General features: G+C 57.6%; 2 protein-coding genes across 2 annotated transcripts in view; both read right to left on the bottom strand.

Annotated features, from left to right (window-relative positions):
• Positions 1-910: 910 nt before the first annotated feature.
• On the bottom strand, positions 911-4,889 carry VOLCADRAFT_96762 (uncharacterized protein; the record flags this gene model as incomplete). Its single annotated transcript, XM_002955776.1, has 5 exons — positions 911-1,038; positions 2,172-2,433; positions 2,991-3,173; positions 3,496-3,616; positions 4,636-4,889. The coding sequence occupies 5 exons, from the start codon at positions 4,887-4,889 to the stop codon at positions 911-913; spliced, it is 948 nt and encodes a 315-aa protein (XP_002955822.1).
• A 1,231-nt stretch (positions 4,890-6,120) lies between these two features.
• VOLCADRAFT_96761 (uncharacterized protein) overlaps positions 6,121-14,965 on the bottom strand; it is a gene marked incomplete at both ends in the record, with an annotated part of 9,191 nt that continues 346 nt past the window's right edge. The window contains 9 exons of the mRNA XM_002955775.1: positions 6,121-6,414; positions 6,939-7,267; positions 7,574-7,680; positions 7,899-8,026; positions 8,080-8,525; positions 8,689-9,757; positions 10,082-10,608; positions 11,090-11,697; positions 11,946-11,989. Coding sequence (XP_002955821.1) covers positions 6,121-6,414; positions 6,939-7,267; positions 7,574-7,680; positions 7,899-8,026; positions 8,080-8,525; positions 8,689-9,757; positions 10,082-10,608; positions 11,090-11,697; positions 11,946-11,989 — 3,552 coding nt within the window. The remainder of the gene's footprint in view (positions 6,415-6,938; positions 7,268-7,573; positions 7,681-7,898; positions 8,027-8,079; positions 8,526-8,688; positions 9,758-10,081; positions 10,609-11,089; positions 11,698-11,945; positions 11,990-14,965) is intronic.

Genomic DNA, 14,965 nt, shown 5'->3' with positions numbered 1-14,965 from the left:
ACAAGACGAGGTTTGGACAAATAAAAGAATTTTTCAAATGTAAGGATGATGATGAAACACAAATAAAAAAATGTAGCGACGATTTTTATGAGACAGGGCAATCAAGTGGTCACATGAAGGTGATGGGTGTAAAGCATTTGCTGGGGTACATGCAGGCTTCTGAGGAATTGTATATATGTGTGCATTTTTCTGTGAAGAGAGCAAGTCAGCAAGTTGTGCCAGTTTCGGTTTTGTGTTGAAGCATTGGTCTGATCCGTATACGGAACAGCGTGTCTCTCCCTCCCCTGTCCCTTGTCAGGTCAAGGCGATGGAGGGGCGAGTGGGGGGAAATGGGTGGATGGAGGTGGCTTGCAGCTTGAAGTTTTTATATGTGTGTGCGTGTGCGTGTGCGTATGCGTGTGCGTATATGCATATGTGTGTATGTGTGTGTGTGTGGGGGGGGACGTACAACTAATTAAACCAACTAAAGGATTTCGTGTTATCATGTGTGGCACCTGCTGCCCCCGGACACTCTCGGAACAGGCTCGCTTATTCGCATGTTCTTTGGAATTATGTACTACTATCCATAACCAGAACCACTTCACCGGATCTTCGTATGGACGCCAAATTATGTTTTATTTCTTTTGGGAGATTTTGATGGTGCCAGTTGACTTATCACGCACAAGCTCCATTCCCAAGAAGAATGACACGTCGCCCCAATTTGCCCGAATATGCCCCAATCACGCAATCCAAAATCCTTCGCCAGTTCTTTCTTAGACTGCGCTACTAAATCCTTAAGAGTCACTCCCGATCAAAAGATCATCAACATGAACGAGCAACTCAACAACATGAGCGCCCTGACGCTTGACGGACACGCTAGGATTTGCGTCAGAAACAACACAACCGATTCCCCCTACCTTATTGACTAATTCTATGTACCAAGCCCGACTAGCTTGGCGCAAACTGTCAACAACCCGCACTTTTGACCACGCTCGCTAGTCACAAAACCTTCAGACTGATCAACGTAAACCAGCTTGTCCAAATTGCCATGAAAAAATGCTGTGCGTACGTCGAGATGGTGGACTTCAAGCCCTTTAGCAGCAGCCTTAGAATGGAAAGCGCGAAAAGTGGCATGACTACTTGTGGGAGCGAATAACTCATCGTAATCCACATCCTCGACCTGGATATCTCCTTACGCTACAGATTCCAATTTTTCAAAATGGTCATTAAATGCATATGAAGTACGCTACATACTAGGGGCACATCGTCTTCGGCCTGGTATTCTTGTAGAATAGTGGTTTGTGGCTGAGCTGAGCCGTTAGTTGCTTATGTAACGCTCTGGCAATCACTATTGTATCCGATCCACTTAGCCTTTAGTTTGGCCGTAGAAGGACATTGCGAATGATGCAGGTAGGTTTCGTTATGGTGGGCCAATGGCCTTAAATGCATTAAGCAACATACTAGGGGTAAATGCTTTCTCGATATATAATTCTGAAGTTAGCAATTCCTTTCTGGAGGTCTAAGATTGACATTTTAACTGCCACTGTTGAGCTGTTCAGGCGCAGATTTTCGAAATTTTCAAATCTGTGACAGATGTAAACTAAATACGTTGCTGCAAAAGCTTTTGTAACATTTCTTGTATTGTTCTGTTGAGATAAAGAAAAGGATATTTTGGTTACTTCGTGTGTTAGGCAGTTAGTAGAGCTGCGACATATGAAGAAGCTGTTGTCGCCGCTGGTAAATATCACTGTAGTTGATGCTACTAAGTGATTACTAAGCGAGTAAGTGGGACCCTAAGATAGGTCCGTTCCACGAGTGAGCTGTGAGGATCGAGGGTCATGTTTTTAAAGCAATCAGGATATTCTGTTGGAGAACTAAGTTTGTGGCGGTTTGCTCTCTGGACGAACTGGTTTCGGTATCATGCCGTGCAGATTGCACGGCATCTCTGGGCTCTTGCCTTCATTAGTTCTGGCGCCTATCCGCTTAACTTGTAACACAACGATATGCTAAGGTTGTATGCAATACGTGCTTAAGCAACGGCATAGTTACCAATTACAACATATTCAGACCCAATTCCGAACGGACTTCTGCCTTTCACCACCATCACAACAACATGCACCCCAAAAATGCAATTATGTCCAGCTCCTCCCTCACTGCGAGCCAGCAGAAGCGCCAGTTATTCCCCTACCCACCCCTCCCCGAATCATTCCCGCCGCCCCCAACCCCATCTGGGTGACCTGGCAGCTTAGTAACGTCCACCACAGCAAGGTAACCCGCAGCTCGCGCGGACTGCTTGCCCATGGGTGCATCCTCGAAGGCCACGCACTGCTCCGGCCGCAGCCCCAGGCGCTCCGCAGCCAACAGGAAGATGTCAGGCTCAGGCTTGGCATGAGGCACATCAGCGGAGGTGACTATGGCTTCAAAGCGGTCGGCCAGGCCCCTCTCAGACAGAGACTGTGTGTGGGTGTGTGTTGGGGGGGAGGGAGGGATGATATGCCAAGTCAACAAGGGAAAGACAACTGCCAGCATCCGAAGTTGCAAATTGCTGGAGCCCGACACGAAAGGGGGGGGAGCTTAGTGTGAGAGGAGTGAGGCGGTTTGAAGCGAGATAAATGTTATGCATGGTGACGGGATCACAACCACCAACCATATATGCCCACGTGCTCCGTCCCACAAATTGATTTTACTCTTCTTCTGTGTTATTTAAGGTCTTTCCGGTCAATCATTCACTATGTTATATGTAGAGAGAGATGCACACATCTCATCAGAAATCCCCCCAATGCTAAATCCCCCTGCCCCCTGGCCCCCACCCATTCTCCCCGACCACCACTTCCTCTCCCACCTCTTATTACAACCTGTTGTAGCTGCTGTACAGTACGGAACACACATTGCCTATAAATATCCGTTAAGGCGCTCTGCCAGCATATTCAGAAGCCTTTTCAGCGGCCAACCACTTCACACCCCTACCCCTCTACCCCCTACCTTGCCCCTTCCCTAGCCGGTGCACTCACCCTTTCCACCGCGTCCCTCGTGCCCCCGCTGCATACCGCCAGCTTCATGCCGCGCCTCTGGGCCTCATCCAACACATCCAGGACGGGGCTCACCGCGGGACTAGCCGGCAGCCCGCGCTCCTTAAACAGCCGGTTCTCCTCCGTCACCAGATCGCGGCGGGCCTCCAGGGGCAGGTCAACACCCTGCGGACAGCAGAAGGTGCGGTGCGCTTCAGAAGGTGCTGCTTCTGCCGTTGCCGCTTCCCATCAAATCATTAAGCAAGGACAGGTGTGGGGTCTAGTGAGGCGGCAGGCGGGTAGTACTTTCGGGCTGCTATTGCCAATGCATATGTATACGTGCTGGACTGCTGCTGTTGCTGTTGCTGCTGCTGCTACCAGCAAGGTTTCAGGCCGTCCCCCTTCTTAACCCCCCATCAACCTTCATCATCGTGCAGCTCTTTTTACTTGGCCGACTACACCCCCTCCCAAACCTCCCTCCTCCTCGTGCCCCTCCCATCCACATCACCTGGTCAGCGCACAACCTGTCCACGATATCTTGGCCCGACATGCCCGTGAGCGCCATGTAGGTGGGCTTGTCCATGTGCAGGCCGTGTTGGGAACATGCGGCTTGCCAGCTCTCTACACGCCTTTGTGGATTGTGCGGGGGGCGAAAGGCGGGTGTGTGGAGCCCGGGGGTGGGGCGGGGGGAGTTGTGCACATACAAGATACGACCCACACGTGTGTATGCTTTTAGGGTTATAAGTGCCGAGCCGCTCCCCGGCGAGGTCGCAGGTTGAGTAACACGCGAGCGACCAAATTTGAACCTCTTATGCTGGTGGGTGTGGGTGTGGGTGTGGGTTCAAAACGACGCAATGAAAACCGGCGTCCGAATCATGTAATGGGAAAGGGTGGCTGATGGGAGTTATGACTTGGATGGCACGTAATTGGAAGCACTGTGCACGGTGCATGGCAGCACTTCCCCCCCCCCGAGGAGGGAAAAATGTACTCTCTCCACATCTCTTTGCGAAGGTGGACGATAAGACGCAAAGATGACAACAGCCGGCAACGGGGTAAGGGTAGGCCTCGCTGAATACATCGTAGCAAGTAAGGGCGACGTATCCGATATCCCAACTGCAGATGACTGTGGTAGGGGTCGCTGCGATGTGGGCGGCTACGTGGGTGAGGAAGCAACCACCCGCAGCAACCTCAGCCAGACTGGGAGGCAGGGTTCGTATGTAAGAGACAAGGAATCAGCCGCCAATGCCCAAATCGCCAACGGCCGGAGGTTCAAGGAGTGCTGTAAGAGGGGGGCCCGAGGAACGTGTTCGGGTGGGGTATGCGGTGGTCTATGCGTGTATGTGATGCGATCTGCTTTGTACGATGAAACAACGACTCTGAAGGTGGGCGCGGATGCGGAAAAGTCTGTGGGGATTTCATGCCAGAGTCGCATTCTGTTTCGGTTTATAGTTGCATGGTGGTTAGTTTGTTGGTTCATGTACGGGCATGTACATTATCGACATTATGCAAACGAGATGCGAAAAAGTGGGATGCGAAAAATCACCTTATAACGCGTGGAGTTCACTTGAAAACCACATAAAAGCGTGTGCGCACTTTCAAGCTGTAAAAAAATGGAGGTCGAAGTGTGCAACTGTTCGAATATACGTACCTATCGTTTGTGTCCAGCAGGGTGCCGTCCATGTCGAATACGGCACCGCGGGCGCGTTGCGGTAAGATACCCTCGTGCACATGAAGTCGCCCCGGGCTGACGGTCTGCGGTAAAAGCACCAACGCGACGGCGGCAGAGGAAGCAACAGCATAGGCGGCGGTGGCAGCAGCAGAGCGCGGCGGCAGCGCGGACGTCCAGCAACAAAAAAGGGTGGCGAGGAGAGCTCTGGAAAACAATGCGGAAAAGGACCTCATCGATTACCTGGAACTCTCGCGGGTCAGCCATTTCGCGGGCCTCAGGCCGTTCGCTGTTATCGTGGCGGTCTTCAGAAAAATCCGTCAACGTCCCGAAATTGCTGCTTACAGATAACGGCAACGGACGCCGCGCGCGCTTCCGAGATGGCTGCCCGTCCGGAACGCCTTTTGTTAATCCACAAAGTTGCCCAAACGGAAAAGGCGGATGCCGGTGTGATGGGGACGATAGCGCAAAATTGCGGCAAAAAGGGAAGGTCACAGAGCAAGACGAAGGGCTTTGGAAGACGCGACCCAGGGGACGTGAAATAACCAAAAGGATGGTGCGCATAGCTCGCTTGATATTACGGCTGAATGGCTAGCACCGCTTGGCTTGCTAACGATTCTATATCTTGGTGTTGCTGAAGCAGGCTGAAACAGGCTGAAAGAGCGCGCGAAGCGCTGGATGGCCACTTCTGACGCGGCAGCTTAGCCTGTTTCGAAAGCTTGCAAATTATCAAACTGCAAATTACAATCTTTAGCTTGCAAGATGTGAAAGATTGAAAAGCCTGACATGAAGTACAGCTCCGTTTGCGCCGTCCAGTCCTCGACCTGGTCTCGCCCTGGAGCTGTAGGGCACCTCGCAGCACCCTGCGGTTGACCGGTTCGAAAGCTCGGGCACCATCCACCCACGGTTTTGGACATGGAAATTGTTGAGCGTTCCTCCCAGAGTTGCAACAAAAAACTACCAGTCAGCATCGCCCTCGATGACGTGACTTGCGGTTAACTCTGTTTGGTAAGGGACGACATCGTCGATGCTTATAGCACGGTCCATAACGATTGAGGAGTAACCTGCCAACAAATTCTTTCAGTATCCATTAAGGCATTAAAAAATGTATGACTCTGGATGGACCTGTCAAGAGCTAGGGCTGACAGATCCACTCACACGGTGCTGCGACAAGTTCCAAAGTATTCGTGACGAAACTGAACCGCTGACCCCGGGGCATTTATCAGGACACCGTCCTGCTGGTACACGCACGGTGCAAGAAGTGCACCAGCTTCGTGGAAGTGGGCTGTCGAGTCCCCTTGGTGCAAACTAACCCCTGGTGTTCACAGCATTAACACTCTCTCCCGTCTTTCCCATCTCACACAACACAAAAGCTACGCAAAGGCGCCCTTCGTAGCGACCGAAAAACACGGCCGAATTCCCGCCGCTTTTCCTGTGCTCTTGCAAAGCCAAGCCCCCCTCCAACGCTCATTTGCCCTTCGCGCCCTTGCCCTTTGCCAGCCACACGCCCGCAGCCGGCGCCGCCTTCTTGCCGCCACTGCCTTTTTTCCTCACGCCGCCGTCACTCGCCGCCGCCTTGCTCTTGCCGCCACCCTTGCCCTTGCGTCCCCTGCCCTTGCGTCCCCTGCCCTTGCTGCCGCCTCGGCCGCGTCGCACACTCGCCGCCGGGTGGGCCTCGTCAGGTTCCCCTCCCAACGACGACCTCCGGTATCGCTTGTAGGCTTCACGTCCCGTGTACTCCTGGCCGCCCTCTACGTAGACCTGGTGGGATGCGGGGTCGCAGTTGCGAGTAGCGCACGTGTCAGGAGGCCCGTGTTGCTGTTGTTATTGGTGCTACGGGTGCTGTTATTGGTGTTGGTGGTGTTAAGGTTGTTCGTTGTTGACAATGGCGAACGACCACGACGGAATAATCGTCCTTTAACAAAACAACCTCCGCCATGCCCGTGTTCAGCTGTCTAGCTGGCGCTCAGAAAAAGTCAGCACACAGAGAGTTTTGCAACCGTCGTATAAAGTATTTTAGCAAGGCGGCCATACGATTTAAATTACCCTGTAATGGTAAGCTGAAGGTGCGGCAGCAGCAGCAGCAGCAGCAGCAGCAGCAGCAGCAGCAGCAAGGTGGATGGGACTCCCCACGTCTCATTCCCACCCCCCCCCCCTGACCCAACCGCCAAACCTCAGGCGACGATGTACCATCAGAGTTTGGTAGGCATCCGTTTCATCCCATCCTCCCCTTCCCCTTTCTAGTGGAGAACGTACGGCGAAGTACGACCCCCATTGCTCCTCACCCTGATACCAGAGCTATTGGTGTACCACCGACCGCCGCCACCGCCGCCAACGTCACCAAGCGCCGCCGCCCCGCTGCCGCCCCCTGCCGTCGGCGCTGAAGCCCTCCTGGAGCGCGACGACCCTCCGCCGCCGCCGCCAGCACGTGATTTGTCGTTACGTAGCTCCCGCGCCCAGTCAAAGACGTCGTTGTCGGCTCCGCCGAACCCTCCGCCGCCAGCGCCTTGCCCTCCTCCGTTTGCTCCCGTGCCGTACGTACCGTTGGGACCAGCTGCTGCTGCTGCTGCTGCGCCGCCGCCGCCGCTGCCACTCGGCCCTGCAGCAGTGCCCGCTGCAGGTGTACGTCGTGTGGTGCGATGCATGGGCGCGACGGCCGAGTTGGCCGGGCCGTTGAACTGTCTCTGGTACAATATGAACACGGGCTCGGGCCGCGGGCCAGGTCTGCATCCATTCCCGGGTCCGCATACATAGGGGAGGAGAGGAGCACAGACCAGCATCAAGGCGGGGAGTGAGGCTCGGTTGAGCAGCTACTGAAAAGGGTGTTACCGCGTTCAACAAATTGTAAAACACCAACAAAATATCAATACTTGACAAAACAAGGTGCAAAGTGTGACAAGGTGTTAAGAAACACCCTTACAGCGGTAGCGGCAGCTGTGGTACGTGTCAGTTACAGTGGCTGAGGTCAAGAGCGGGATGTGCACCCGGTCGGAAAACACACGGCGCACGGAGAAGCGTCCCCCAACCCTGAGAGCGACAGGGAATTATGCGAGGGATGAGGGACGCCTCCAAGGCAGCTGCGGGGACGCACACGGCCGGCCACCCACCCACCCACCCACCCACCCACCCACCCAACCAGCCGCGTGCGGATGGCAGGGAAGCCGTTTTTAAAAGGAAGCCGTTTTCCCCAAGAGGTGGCAATGATACAGAGGATGCACCGGCCACCGAGTCACCGAGCCACTCACCTCGGGTCGTACCCGCCGGCCAGAGCGGCAGCTGGCACGAAGTCCGGCAGCAAGGTCCACCAGGGGCCCTCGGCCCGCGGCGGCGGCGGCGGCGGCTGTGGGTGCGGGTGCTGCTGTGGGTGCGGGTGCTGCGGGCCGGCGGTGTGGGGCTGCCGCGGCCCGAGCGACAGGGCCCCCCCACCGGACTGCTGTAGCGGCAAAGCCCCTGACGCCGGTAGGCTGAGCCGTCGTACAGCCTCGACGCCGCAGCCGCCGGCGGTGGCACTGGCCAGCCCTCGCCCACCCGCGTCGCCGATGCTGTGGCGAGCTGCTGCCGCTGCTGCCAGACGGCCACCGCCAGCGGTGGCGGCGGCGGCGGCCATACCCGACAAGCAACCTCCGCCGCCATTGAGGCTACCAAATCCACTGGCGGCGCCTCCGCGCCCACCTGCAGCTCTGTCTGTGCACCGCGGCAGTCCAAGAAGTTCAGAATCGTCGTCGTCGTCCTGCGAGCAGTCTTCAATAACGTCCTCCTCGTCTTGTTGGTGCTCCTGCGGCTGCTGACGCCCTTGCTGCTGGTGCGGGTGATGCTGCTGATTATGGTGGTGATGGTGATGTTGATGGAGATGTCGATGCTGCTGTCCAAAGCTCTTCAGGGGTTGGTGCTGCGGGTCAGATGGGCCTGAGAGGGCGGCGGCGGCGGCGGCGGCGCGCTCAGGCATCCCATCCTGTTGGCCGCCCGTTCCGTACACTGGCCTGAAACCTCGCGCCGCCGCAGCGGCGGTACCGGCGCCGCCACCGCCGTCCTCACCTTCGCCTTCCGCCTCATCATCATCCCCAAACAACACGGTGTGCCGCCGCTTCAGCCTTCTTTGTCGCCCAGCCCCCGTCCTCATACGTTCCTCCTCCTCGTCTTCCAACTCAGCGGACCCCCCTTCCCCGCCGCCAGCCAGCCCTTTGCCCGGCACACCCGCTGGTGCTGCTGCCGCCGCCGCCGCCGCTGCACCTGCGGCAACAGCGCTACTGCCAAGCTCATTCCCATTCCCATCCCCATCCTCGCCTTCATCGTCATTCAACAGTACGACAACCGGTGTACGGCAGCCGCCAGTCAAGTTCCACCCGCCCAGATCAGCGCAGGCTGTGCCAACACGCGCCTCGCCACTGGCGTCGTTACTTGCAAGGTCTATAGTAACGTGACGGGGCCGTACAGCGGCAGCAGCGGCCGCCGCTGTGGCGGCGGCAGCGGGGGCCTCCGGCGCCGATAGACGCATCAGCCTGGGTCGTTTCTGGGAGGGGCCGGAAGGCTCCAGGGGGCTGCTGGCGGCAGAGACGGGCGCTGAGGCGGCAGTTGCCGCTACTGCCGGTGGTGCTACAGCTGCCAGCTGAGAGGGCGCCTGAGGCCTTCGCAGCAGAAACGACATGATGCTTTGGGTACCTGCTGCAGCAGCCGCGTTCTTGGTTGCTGCTGCCGAGCGGCGCTTGATGGCGGCGGGGCCTGCAGCGGCCAATGCGGCAGCGGCGGCAGCAGCCGGTGCCTGGCTCAGGCCCTGGCCCTGACTCTGCCCCGCTGCGAAAGCTGACTGCTGCTGTTGTTGTTGCTGTGATGCAGGGCCCTGATGTTCTATTGTCTGGCACGGCGGGTGCTGGCGTTGGCAGGGTTCCGGTAGTTGCTCCGTCGCCGCTGCATTTTGCTGTCGCTGCCGCTGCAGCGGCTGGTTGTAATCTCGCTGTGCCTGCAGCTTCTGAGGCGGCAGTGGCAGTGGCTGACAGGTTTGTGGCTGCTCCTCCTCCTCCATCGGCATCGGCTGTCGCATCGGCGGCAATGCCAAACGGCCGCGGGTACCCCTCCGCGGCACCGGCGGCTGCATGCTGGGCCTTTCCTGCGGCAGCGGCGGCGGCTGATTCCGACATTGCGCATGCAACGGCTGCTGTCGCTGCTCCTGCTCTCGCTGCTGTTGCTGTTGCTGCTGCCGACCAGCATCCGCCGCCGCCAGGTTATCGCGCTCCCCGGGAGGCCACCAGTCTCCCCCATCCCCGTGCGCATGTCCCCCGCGATAATCCGCATCATCGAGGTCCGCCGGAAAGTAACCGCCCTCCCCACCACCATCACCACCACAACCACCACCACCACAACCACTACCGGCGGATGCCGACATGTCCAAAGGTTCCGGGGGCTCCCAGGTGCAGCGCAGTGGTGCTGGCACCGGTGCCGGCGCCCCGTTGTAGGCTGGCGGCAGACTGTGACCCATGGGTCGCTGTCGCCTTGACTGAGCTGGCGGCAACGGCTGTCCTCCGCGTATGACGGCCTCCTCTGGGTCCTTTACTGGATGGAGGGGGCTGCCAAGGCCATCACCGCGGACGTAGCCGGGCACGTCATCGGCAGCCTGCGGCTGCTGAAGCGGGTGCGAGCCGTACACCGCCGCCGCTCCATCGCCATTGCCACCGTCGCCATTGGGCCCATCGCCACCTTCACCGCCACCGCCGTCATGGTCTTCCCCAAAGAGGCAGCGGAGCCGCGTTGGAGCGGAACGTCGCCGTTGGTGCGCGGCTTGAATGGCACGTGCCAGTGCGGCATCGGAGCTACTAGCTGGGCCCGTGTGACTGCCACTCGCAGCAGCAGCTGGCGCCAGCGGCACCGCTGCTGCTGCTGCTGACGGAGGCGCAATAGGCGACCTGGCGCTGGACGGCAGCGGTGATACTTGCCTACCGGTAGCTGCTAACCTCCTGCGACCTGGGGGCGGGAAGGTGTGGAAAGGCGGTCCGTAACAACATAGTGGGATGGGAGAGGGGAGGAAGCGGCTTCAACGGGATGGTGGGTCCTACGGTAAGGTCAAAAGCGTCACAAGGTATTATATTTCCCCAGCCCACCCATGTGGCAGAAGTCCATCCATGGTCCGCTCCCTCAAGTGACGAAATTGACACCGCTCGCCGCCAGCAGCGGCTGTTACATAGAAATGTACGGACGGAGCGGATTGTACGGAGTACGACATTCTGGGCTGTTCTCATGATCTCACCCGAGGTAGCTCTCGCTGGCACGCTTTGAGAAGCCGCATGTGGCGGATTCATGTTGCCGCCGCTGCCACCGGTGCCGCCGTCGCCGCATCTGTCCGACGCTGTAGCTGGCATTTCCACACACGTTGCCGTAAGTATTGCCATCGGCATGGCTGCTACCGCCGCCGCAGCCGCAGGATACGCTGAGGGGCCCATGCCACCAGCCGCGTACCCTTGCTGTGGCGGCGGCAGCTCATTTGACGGCTCCGCCACGACCGCGGCGGCGCAGCCGTACACACGATTGGGGCTACTGACGTCCGCGTGGACCTGCCGTGCAAGAAGTGGTGGGGTCCTCGAGCCGGCCGCTGCAAGGCATGCGGCGGTTGGTTCGCCTCCTGTCCCGACTGCATGGCAGGTAATCGAACGGCCCAATGCTACATCTCCCACAGACTGGACGGCCGCAGCAGCGGCGGCGCCGCCGCCACCGCCAGCAATCCGAGATAGTGGTAGTAGCGGCGCCGTACGGGCCAGCCCTGCTGGCGCGCGTCGGAGCAGGTTGAACCGCGGTACGACCTCTTCCTCTTCCTGTTCCTCTTCATCGTCACCATCCTCGCTGGCCGCCGACGCGGCGGCGGCGGGCCCCCTCAGGGCGATCCGCTGCAGCGGCGGCGGCACCGGCTGTGGCGCTGCCGCCACCTTGCACGGCAACTCCGCAGACGTTCGGCGCAGAAGGTTGAACCGGCACACCGCCGCCTCCTCATGTTCCATCTCCGCCTCCTCCTCTTCCTCCTTGCCGCCCTCTTCCCCACTACCGCTATTAGCGCCACCCCTGGTGGCGCATTGGACGGCGGATGTGATGGTCAGCAACGACGGGCGGGCAGCGTCAGCGGCTGGCGCCGCGTACGGCAACGGCGGTTGCGGCTTAGCCTGCCCAGCGGCGACGGCCCCATGTTCACTTCCAGTTGGGCCGCAGCCGCAGAATGGACCCGTGGGCCGGTGACCCACATCGCCAATACGCAATGGCGGCAGCGGCGCTGGCGCCGCCGTTGCCGCGTCAGCTGCCGCTTCCGAACGCACCGCCGGCCCCACCGGCCCACCGCGTCTCCTCGGACCCTCGCCACCTCCGAGCGACACGAGGGAGTGTGGCGGTGTAGCAGCCGCGCCACCAGCGGTCAGTACCGCTGGGCGCATCGCACATTGATTTGTTGGAGGGGGAACCGCTGAGTTCGATGGACCAGAAGTAGCAGCAGCAGCAGGTGCAGCAGCAGGTGCAGAAACAGCCCCTACCAGCGCATGGCAGGGGTTTAATTCCTTTAGGGCGTTTCGTTGCGCGGCGTGTGCAATTGATCCGCCAGCTGGAGGTGCGCAAGGCTGGCATCGCAGTGCTCCGAGGATGTTTTCCGCTCCGGAAGCTTGGTGAGTTGTTTGCGGCATTGCGCGAGGTATGCAGGGCCGCAGAAGGTTGAAGCGCGGCGCATCGACGTCGTCGTTGTAGTCGTCACCGTCGCTATTTGTGCTGCCGTCGCCTCTGCTCGAGCTGGAGTGAGCCCTGATGCCGCCTGCCAAGGGAGTTGCGCAATCACCCCGCATTGCTGCAAGGGAAGGACCGTTGAGATAACGTGCCGGAGAAGCCTTATTTTTGTGGGTATCTTCGTGTGTGCCGGTTGTACGCAGGCGCGCAGGCAGTACACCATTATGTTGCCCAAAGGCAGTTTTTTCCGTGGTATCTACGAGTTGTTGTAGATGCTGCGGTGCTGGCATTGTGGAATCGCCTTCCCGTTCGCGCGCATTTCCCACACGGGGCGTGAAAGGCGACTTTCGCAGCACCTCAAGTAAGGATATACTTGATTTCACAAAGTTGGATTCAATTTCTGTGCCATCATCTGAGCCATCGGAAGAACTCTGTGATGCCTGTAAAACGTCGCCCATGGTAGGGGCACAGTTCGCATAACACTACGCATATGACGAATAAAGGTGAGGCAGGCTATGTGTATATTAAGATAGCAATCTTCATCCTTTCCTGTTGTAGCCAGCAATCAAGGGCATTTCAACAATGAGCAAGCGCAGTGAACCTACGATCACGCAGGTGCCATTAAAGATACATATGGACCAGAAACGTCCTCACGTGTATTTCGTCTTTCAGGGGACTGCTGTCGTCTGTTCTCGTTCTGTGTCCCATGCTGTGCGTGCTGCAGTACTTACTACTGGCGCGCTGTGCTGAGGTTCTAATTACGCAGCGAATAAACGGAAGCTCTTATTTCTTGCTGTGTGTTTAGGTTTCCCTTGTACATATTATTATCATATCATTCATGTTAGCGTCATGCAAAGCTATAAATGCAAGTCAGAACGAAGATTTGTGACTCCATTCCCTGCAGGCCCTGCACTTCTACGTGACCTCTTTGACGTGTAATATATTTCATTTATGCTCCAATCTTTATCCTGCTGGCAATTTCCTACGACAGAGGCCTCGGGCTGCCAACAGCAGCAGCAACATTGGCGGTCCTAATAGTAATGGCAGCAGCAGCAGCAGCAATAACAACAGCTCGGCCGGGACAGCGTCCGCGGCGGCGCAGGGTTCCTTGGCCGGCACTGACCACGTCAGCCACCCGGTTGCGGGCAGCGGCGAGGTAGCAGATGCGCAAGGCGGCGGCTGGTGGCAGGGCCAGCTTGAATACCTCGAAAACCGCGGAAACTGCTCCGCGGGCCCCTGGCGACACTGGGTCGGAGTACAGGCCCGGGCCGCGCCTAACCGGTGGCGCCTTTAGTAGCACGCCGGAACCCGGTAACGCTCCATTGGAACAGGAACCTGTCGGGACGTGGGGGCTGCCAAAGCGGCGTAACATCCAAAGCAGCAGTAGCCGAAGCAGCCGAAGCAGCAACAGCCGAAGCAGCAGCTGAAGCAGTCCGGGCAACTGGTGCAACTGCAAGTTGCAAGGGCCATATTGACGGGAATCCAATGTTCAAGGACGGCTTGCCGGCCGAATGGCCAGCTGCAGAGGTGGTTGAACGGTTTCAGGATAGGCTGCATAAGCTGACCAGCCTACGGGTCTGTTTTTCGATGACTGCTCTGTGAGAGCACTTCCCAAAGCAGCCCTGCTGGCCGAAAAGCAAGCAAGCTGTGCAGCGTCTGCGTATCTCAGCAACGGGAGCTGCATACCGCCTGTGCTGTACAGCCGGTGGACGCAGCTCCGGCAGAAACCGGATACCGGTGAGGACCCACTCCCGCCGGTGTGTCCCTCACTCTCACCAGTGATGGTGATGTATGTAGTGGAAGGTGGAAGGATACATTCATCGTGTGCTTGCACTAGGCTATGTGTACGGGCTCCCGGAGGTCACGTGGTGTCTCCGTGTTCCTTAGGGCTACTTTGCCTAGCAACCAGGGCTAGGGAAGTGGGCCACACGAACACTCTGCTACAGCGTTATTTTTTTGCGGAATATATTCCGAATTCGGAATAAAAAAATGTTCATGGTCCTGAAAGTTAAGAATAAATAATGTTCCGACCGTGCAAGTTCATTCCTCCAGCCAAAAATGGACTGTCCGTGCCAAAGCCGCTAGAATCTCACAGGAGACATACATGTTAACCATATCATAGTACTTTTATGCCATGGATACTGCTAGGAAGCTCACGCCCGAAAGTGAACGAGGAATCGGACTGTTTCTGACCGGACCAAACGCTGCAAAACATTGACCCGAAGCTCCCAAAGCGTGTTAGGTCATTAAAGCAGATATAAAAAATCACTGAAGCCATTAGCGACGTTAATAAAGACGGTATAGAGGTCGTAGGGAATGTGGGCGCAATGCTGCAGCCAGCCGACGACAATGACGCCACTCCGGTTGTCAACAGCGAGCGGGCCAAACATCAATGTTCGTCATATGGAGACAATCGCGATGGTCCAGGAAACAGGCTGCGCTTGGTGGTTCCGGTCCATTACTTTTGCAACCCGGAAAGTCGTGTAGTGTTATCTTTCAACATGATGCAAGACGAACGATGGTGAACGAACTCTATTCGATCAGTGTTTGAGAGATTGTGGTGTGCGCGTGTTGCGGCATTCCCCACGGCGTTTGCACGAAGTAAACTGTAACTCATGGGGGGTCT

The sequence above is a fragment of the Volvox carteri genome (genome assembly GCF_000143455.1).
Source record: "Volvox carteri f. nagariensis unplaced genomic scaffold VOLCAscaffold_55, whole genome shotgun sequence".
NCBI lineage: Eukaryota > Viridiplantae > Chlorophyta > Chlorophyceae > Chlamydomonadales > Volvocaceae > Volvox > Volvox carteri.
Note: the sequence above shows the minus strand (reverse complement) of the source record. Positions and strands in the feature narration are given on the sequence as shown.